Source organism: Babylonia areolata, chromosome 2, assembly GCF_041734735.1.
Source record: "Babylonia areolata isolate BAREFJ2019XMU chromosome 2, ASM4173473v1, whole genome shotgun sequence".
In the NCBI taxonomy this organism is placed as follows: domain Eukaryota; kingdom Metazoa; phylum Mollusca; class Gastropoda; order Neogastropoda; family Buccinidae; genus Babylonia; species Babylonia areolata.
Genome location: NC_134877.1, coordinates 25,489,547 through 25,497,732, shown reverse-complemented (window position 1 = coordinate 25,497,732; position 8,186 = coordinate 25,489,547). Strand labels below are relative to the sequence as shown.

The following is an 8,186-nucleotide window of genomic DNA, read 5'->3' as shown; positions in this document are numbered from 1 at the left end:
GTCTATCTGTCTGCCGGGCTGGTCTGTGCCACCATAAGGCATTGCTCATGTCGTGACATCGTTGGCAGACTTGTCTAGCTGACTGTGCGATAGGTATTGTCGTCAGTAGTGATTCTGTTTATCATTGATTTCTCTTTGTTTTTCATTGATTTCGTTTTTCTTCTTACAAACTCGGTGTCAATTCAGAGATGTTTAGTATAGTGTGAAGGGTGCGTTTTCTTCTTCTTCTTCTTCGATTGTGGGCTCAGTGCAACTCCCACGTTCACTCGTGTGGACTCGAGTGGGCTTTTACGTGCATGACCGTTTTTACCCCGGCATTTTGGCAGCCATACTCCGTTTTCGGGGTTGAGTGCGTTTTCGATGATGAGATGAGGATTACGAAGTTGTGTGGTCCGGTCTGCTGTTGCGTAGCGTGTGGCGGGATCTCTGTGTTTGTTGTTTGGGAAGTGATCTCTGCTGGTAAGTGTGTGTGTGTGTGTGTGTGTGTGTGTGTGTGTGTGTGTGTGTGTGTGTGTGTGTGTGAAGCTGTCCATGATTTTGCCATTGATCTGTAAATGGGTGAGTGTATGTGTGCATGCGTGCCGTATTCGTAGGACTATGTGCTTGAGTTGCTGTGTTTGTGTGTTTGTCAGTGAGTGAGTGTGTATGGCCATGCATGTGTGCCGCGGTGTACGTTTGTGACTGCGGTCAATGGTGCTTCATTCGTTTCAAGTTTTTTTTTTGCTTAATGTCTAACCACATTTGTGATTTTTGACCAAAATACATCATCTTCCCCATCCCACCCATGCCTTAAATCATCACTACTTTCCCTGTTCTTCTATCCTCAATTCGCATTTAAAAAAAAGAAAGAAATACAAACGACATAAAGCAAACTAACAAGTCAACCAGTAAAATTACAACAATGGTGCGTCGTAACTTGGGTAGGTGTTCGTGTGTGTGTGTGTGTGTGTGTGTGTGTGTGTGTGTGTGTGTGTGTGTTTGTGTGTGTGTGTGTGAGTGAACTTATGTAGCACTGATCCACCCTAAAAATCCTCCCTTGATCAATGCACTAATTAATTACGGATCATCTGATAAGTGTTTTTGGTTGCTGTGACAACCGCACTGACCTTCTGACTGAAGGTCTTATGAGCGCAAGGAGATTATCTTGTGGCTTAGAGGATCATCCAATATAGAATAGAGTAGAATAGAATAGAACATGTCTTTATTACCAAATGTACTGGGGTCAAAAGGAATATTGGGGGGTGGAAGTGGAGGGGAAGGGGGGGGGGATAGTACATAACAAGGTACGAACATAAATCGAAAATCATACACAAACACAGATACAGTAGAAATTAGGATACATACAAGTGCATATCAATATAAAAACGCACTGCACACACACACACACACACACACACACACACACACACACACACACAGACATGCACGCATGCACGCACGCACACACACACACACACACACACACACACACACACACACGTTTGAACAGAAGCCGCATATTACATGTGGATGGCGCTGATGACTAGATCTTCAGGTAGATGGTTGTTGATTGTTGATATCATGCTGCTCGCAGTTCGGCTGTGTGACTGGTACATATATCGGGACACGCACGCAAGCACGCGCACACACACACACACACACACACACACACACACACACACACACGTGGAGTGATGGCCTAGAGGTAACGCGTCCGCCTAGGAAGCGAGAGAATCTAAGCGCTCTGGTTCGAATCACGGCTCAACTGCCGATATTTTCTCCCCCTCCACTAGACCTTGAGTGGTGGTCTGGACGCTAGTCATTCGGATGAGACGATAAACCGAGGTCCCGTGTGCAGCATGCACTTAGCGCACGTAAAAGAACCCACGGCAACAAAAGGTTGTTCCTGGCAAAATTCTGTAGAAAAATCCACTTCTATAGGGAAAACAAATAAAACTGCACGCAGGAAAAAATACACAAAAAAATGGGTGGCGCTGTAGTGTAGCGACGCGCTCTCCTTGGGGAGAGCAGCCCGAATTTCACACAGAGAAATCTGTTGTGATAAAAAGAATTGCAAATACAAATACAAATACACACACACAGACACACACAGAATGAGAGAGAGAGAGAGAGAGAGAGGGGTTATTCTTCCACGTATGTTTTCGATTTGAAACTTATTATATAATCTTTAAGATTATAATTTCTATATAAAAAAAATTTCCTTAATGAAAAAAAAAGTATATATATATACAAAAGGCGAAAGACGACACCACAATGAATATTGATATGACATGACAAAAGAAGAACACACGTATTGTCCTCATTGATAGTAATAAAGTAAAATTCAGCATCAGTGTGCTGCAGGAGCTTAGAAAGGGAGGGACAAGGGTGGATGTGTGTGTGTGTGTGTGTGTGTGTGTGTGTGTGTGTGTGTGTGAGCGCACGCGCTCGCGCGTGGGTGATGTTGTTTTGTTCCCAGTGCAATCAGCGACGATATATTAATATGACTTTTTTAAGGAAGACATTTCAATGATGACGAAGAAAAAAGAAGAAGAATCATGATAAAAATCTGTGTCATAAAAAAAAGGTTTCTGTTGCACCACGGCTCGGAAAGATGTCATATTTTGTCCTCTATGCTCTGTGGTACATGCATGCATGATTATCCACCCCTTGCACCCTCCGCCCCTTGCACCCTCCCCCCCCCCCCCGCCCACAACCTCTCCACCCCGCACCCTTTCCCCAACACCCCCCTCCCCCTCCTCCACCCTCCCTCTTCTCCGCTCCTCCCCCTTCCTTTCCACAGTCATGTGTCTAACAAGAGCATATATCCCAAGACCCTAAACCCTGAACAACTTGACCTTAAGGGCGTGAGCCAATAAGGTGGTTTAACTCCCCTTCCAGTCAGTTCAATGCCCTGTGTTGTGTGTGTGTGTGTGTTGGCAGCCGGTGACGATGCCTGAGGCGGCCCCGCCCTGACGCCTGTCCTGTCCCGTCCGTCCCTGACGCCATGCCATGCTGCGTTTCCGCTACATCCCTGACCGCGCCAAGAGCCGTCAGCGGGCTTCGCCTCGTAGCGCCAGTCAGGAACGTCCACCACGACCCTCCTCCTCCTCCGCTCGCCGCTCGGCCTCCCTCACCCCGCTTCCTGTTCGTGGGTCTGCATCTCACGGCCACCATGTCGCCGAGGAGAGGTCCAGGGCGGGAGCGGTGTCGTCACCATCCCCGTCACCGCTTCCGCCTCTTCTTCAGTTCCCCCAGGCCCCCACCACCATCACCACCACCACCACCCCGACCTCCCAAGGGACCTTGTCGTCGGGGGCCTCGCAGACCTCCCAGGTCCTGACCACCACTCAAGGCCCACCCTCCCTCTCCTCCTCCTCCTCTTCTTCTTCAGGGGCCGGAACCCTTCCTTCTCGAGATCCCTTGCCCAGGATCTCTCATTCCCAGTCCGGCATCGTTCCAGATCCGTCCGACTTCACTCTCCGCCCAGGTTCTGCTGCCGGTCTCAGAAAGAAGGCCACGGCGACTTCCTCACCGAAGGTCCCGAAGCGAGCGACGTCTGTGAAAACAACAACGGCCACCTCCTCGCCGAGGCTTCCCAGGAGAGCGGCGACAACGATCGCCAAAGAGGCGGCGACGGGGGGTGGAAGCCACAGGGTCAGCCACAACAGAGATGGTGCTGTCTTTGCTGCCAAGGAAACCGAGGCTTTCAGCGAGGGCTCGGAACCCCCCCGCTGTCACTACCATGTGCACGCCATGTTGGGCGGTGAGGGTCAGCAGACCGCCGCGGCAGCTGTCAGCGGCAGTGACGTCACGGTGATGTCATTGGGCAGCGATGTGGCGACACTGGGTGAGAACTGGAGGTGGCTCTGAGGTTGTGGTGTGTGTGTGTGTGTGTGTGTGTGTGTGTGTGTGTGTCTGTGTGTGTGTGTGTGTGTGTGTGTGTGTGTGTGTGTGTGTGTAGGCAGGAACTGGGTGGCAGAATGGTTAAGACGCTCGTCCGTCTGCCAATACAGAGTCCGCGAGGGTCTGGGTTCGAATCCTGCGGCTCTCGCCCTTTCTCTCGAGTTTGACTGGAAAATCGAACTGAGCGTCTAGTCATTCGGATGAGACGATAAACCGAGGTTTCAGTTTCAGTTTCAGTAGCTCAAGGAGGCGTCACTGCGTTCGGACAAATCCATATACGCTACACCACATCTGCCAAGCAGATGCCTGACCAGCAGCGTAACCCAACGCGCTTAGTCAGGCCTTGAGAAAAAAATAATTAATTAATTAATAAATAATAATAATAATGAAAATAAAATAAATAAATAGATAAATAAATAAATAAATAAAATAAATAAAAAAGACAACAATGATGATAAATAAGCAAATAAATGTTAAGAAGAAGAAAAAAAAGCAGACACACATTCACACATACACACACATATGCATAACAACAACAATCAGGCACTGTGAATCATTGATGCATTAAAACCTTGGTGAGGCAAACCCACACCCTGGTCCACACCGATAAACCGAGGTCCCGTATGCAGTACGCATTTGGCGGTGCACTAGAAAAGAACCCATGGCAACGAGAGTGTTGTCCTCTGGCAAAATTCTGTAGAAGAAATCACTGACTGGATGGGTACACAAATATATACTTACTGTATGCATACACTCAAGGCCAGACTCAGCGCGTTGGGTTATCAGTGCTGCTGGTCAGGCATCTGCCTAGCAGATCTGGTGTAGCGTATATGGATTTGTCCGAACGTTGTGACGCCTATTTGTGAAACTGAAACTGAAGTGCGTGCGTGCGTGCGTGTGTATGTGTGTCACTCTGTGTGTGTGTGTGTCAGTGTGTGTGTGTGTGTGTGTGTGTGTGTGTGTGTGTCCGTATGTCTTCCATACTCTTTGTATACACGTACTTGAAATAATAAGATGTACGTTTAAGAGAAATATATAAGAATAAAAAATATATATATATATGTTAACCTGGACATGATACCAAAATCCATTTATCATAAGATATCGATGGAATATACAACTCCAAACTCAGTAGAAATACTAGATCTTGGTGATGATATTTTCGTATTTCAAAAAGACAACAACAACGACATCAACACACAAAATAACAAACAAAACAAAAAAAGAAAAACGGAAGAAAAAAGCCCGCGGAGACAGTAAAGTAGAACTACTGTAAAAAAACAGTTGAGAGAAAAAATTTCAAAAACGAAAAACAAAAGCGAGATAAAACAAAACAAAACAAACAAACAATAACAATAAACAACAAACAATGATGATGATGATGGTAGTAATAATAATAATGACTGATAATAATGATATGAATGATTACACACACACACACACACACACACACACACACACAAAGAAACAAACAAATACATAAACAAATAGTAAGAGAAAGCAAAGCAAAAAACAAAAAACAAAAAAACCAAACAAAAAAACAAACAAACCCAAAGACACAAAACAAACAAAAAACATCAACAACAACAACAACAAAAAAACACACCAACAAACAACAAAACAAAAAACAAACAAACAAACAAACAAACGAAACAAGCAAAGAACAGACACAAACACTGGATACATCACCGTGACCACAAACCTTGACCCGGGAGGCCCCACTTCCAGTAGACTGATGGCGTATGTGCACTAATGTGAACGGTTATGAATCGCCGACATCACAGAAAACGCATATATACCTCTCTTCACCTCTTTTTGCGAATGAGATGTCAGCTACGTCTGAAAAAAGCACGTTGAACAACAACAACAACAACAAAACAAAAACAACCCCCCCCCCTCATCCCCCCCCCCCCCCCAAAAAAAAAAACCACCAAAAAACCCCAGCGGTCCTCACGGCAAGAACTGAAAACATCAGAAGGCGACTGCTACACGGGACGGTGTCAAACGTGTAGATTAATCCATATGCTTTACAACTGCTATTTAAATAAATTATATATATATATATAAGAAAAAGAGCACAAAACCAGCAGAAACCCATTGTGCTGGTCAGACTTTGAAATGGAGCCAACTTCTTTTATTATTTTGATTGTTATTATCATTATTACTATTATCACCTTTAAAATGATTTCGAAAGGGGATGAAACGATTTAAGAAAAAAACAACAACAAAAGACTAAAATAATAATTCTAAATGTGATAAAAATCAAGGGAAAAAAATTCCCAAGCGGGGAATCGAACCCCGGCCGTCGCGGTGAGAGCGCGAAATCCTAACCACTAGACCACTTGGGACATGTTTCAGCATTGAGACAAGAAGATCAACAACAAATTCTAGAATCAAAGAGCTCAAGGATTTTTTCAATATGTGTCTCAGACAGATCTTTTTGCTCATCAATGGGTGGAGAAAAAGCTGAAATATTTTGTACGTTCAGAAATATATCATTAGAGGTAATAAACGAAGCACAATCGACCACGATTGTTGTGTGACCGGTTTTCAGCCACAGGAAGGAACATCACTCATGGAGAGCATTGTACGGGAGCAGTTTCCTCCCTTTGGCCAGTCCTGCATGCATGTAGTGTAACACTGACTTACAACAGAGTTCCTCATCGGAAAAGTAACGTTGAGCTCACAGACTTATAAGTCACGGACTCATAAGCTCATGCACTGACATGGCTTTTATCTAAATGTGTCGTTGGCTGGGCTCAATAAACTATTTCTTCTGACTTCGGACGAGAAACTCCGGGTGGAAGAGAAGATGAACGACCTGGCGACAGGAATCTCTCAGAAAAGCTTCTGTGCCATACATATTTTCTAGCTTTTAAGGGCAAAAGACTGCCAAAGACAGCAGATAATGGAAAAGCAACAACTGTGGACCACACACACACACACACACACACACACACACACACACCAGCCACGCCTCAAGATCAAGGGAAATAATCTTCCGACAGTAATTTCACACAAGATTTGGGATATAGTGTTATGTCCCTTCGGTCGGCTAATGTGATGTTTACTTTTATTTGGACGCCATTCTATCAGTTTACAGCATGACTGCAAATAGAAAGATCCTTACAAACTGCCATCGTGCAGTGTACGCATATATTTGATCGACTTGAATACGGGGTCAGCCGTTACATGTATTTATGCCGCTGACTTTGATTCTCACTTGAATTTCGTACCCATCAGACGTTGATTGAAATCAGCCAATCAGAACTCTGTTTGCACCGTTCACAACTTTTTTCATGATGGTGGACGGAAATTGGCAAAACAACCACCTGCGACATCGAACACACAAAGAATGTGATAAAACAAAGTGAATATTCGCCGATTACTAATAGTTCATCGTTGTTTACATATTCCTGATTCGCTGGGCCGAATGACCGGACGATGTAAGTGACATGAATATTTAAACGACCCAGTGTGCGGACTTCCGTGATGTTTACATACCTGTCCGTTCCAGTTGTCGATTTCTTTCACTGACGGGTGTGAACTTTCTTGCCCACTTCATGCAATGTTAATGCCTTTTATCCCGATCCCTTCAATCGACTCGAATAGCAGCAGTAGACTGACTAGTTAAATGTGCATTTTGTAACTATTGCTCGAAGTGACATTTAAGACCGTGGAGAGGTGGGGGTACCTGCTCAGGTAACCACAGGTATTTTCTTGATTCGCAGTGTCAAGATATGAAAAAAACCGTTTTAAATTTCCGTTGATCAGTCAGACACTCTAAGTACAACGTGTCCTTAGTGTTATTTTTGCTGTGGTTAGAACGCTCACGTGCATGTGTCAGTTGTGTGTAGCACATGTTCATCATCAATATCCAGTTGACAGCCTCAATCGTCATGTCGATTATTCTGCCGCAACTTTGTTACATTGTCACATGTCCATTTTCACCCACTTTCCTTTCCATGTGTCCAGTCAAGCCATAAGCTTTTTTTTTAATTTTAAATTTAGCATAATTCAGTCCCAGAATGAGCTTTGCTGAAGTTTACACTTTGTTGCTTTGGTAGTTTGGATATATTTGTTTGGATAAATAAACTGCTCTTGCTTTTTAAAGTTAAGAATTCTCTGTTTACTGCAAAATTCTGCTTTCTCTCAGCCTAATCAATCCAAGTATCCCCAGTCTGATTTTTTTCTTTAAGGCAGTCTCTAAATGAGTCATCCTGTGTGTGATCATAACTTCCCTGATTTTACATGTATCAAGACCCAGAGTTTGAGTGTTTGACTTTTGAACTTGAAATTTT

The 8,186-nt window shown here is 44.4% G+C and overlaps 1 protein-coding gene and 1 non-coding gene across 4 annotated transcripts in view; one reads left to right on the top strand and one right to left on the bottom strand.

Moving 5' to 3' along the window:
- Positions 1 to 2,943: 2,943 nt before the first annotated feature.
- The window catches only part of LOC143299451 (regulator of G-protein signaling loco-like), a 107,116-nt gene continuing 101,873 nt past the window's right edge, over positions 2,944 to 8,186 (top strand). For 2 of the 3 annotated variants that reach the window (XM_076612672.1, XM_076612662.1), the window contains exon 1: positions 2,944 to 3,829. In XM_076612672.1, the coding sequence (XP_076468787.1) occupies positions 2,992 to 3,829 (838 nt within the window). In that variant the 5' untranslated portion in view covers positions 2,944 to 2,991. Of the gene's footprint in view, positions 3,830 to 7,177; positions 7,332 to 8,186 lie in introns of those variants that run through there. The other variant, XM_076612680.1, reaches the window with a different exon arrangement.
- Positions 6,162 to 6,233, bottom strand: Trnae-cuc (transfer RNA glutamic acid (anticodon CUC)). Its single transcript has one exon. It is a non-coding gene; the product is annotated as a tRNA-Glu (tRNA).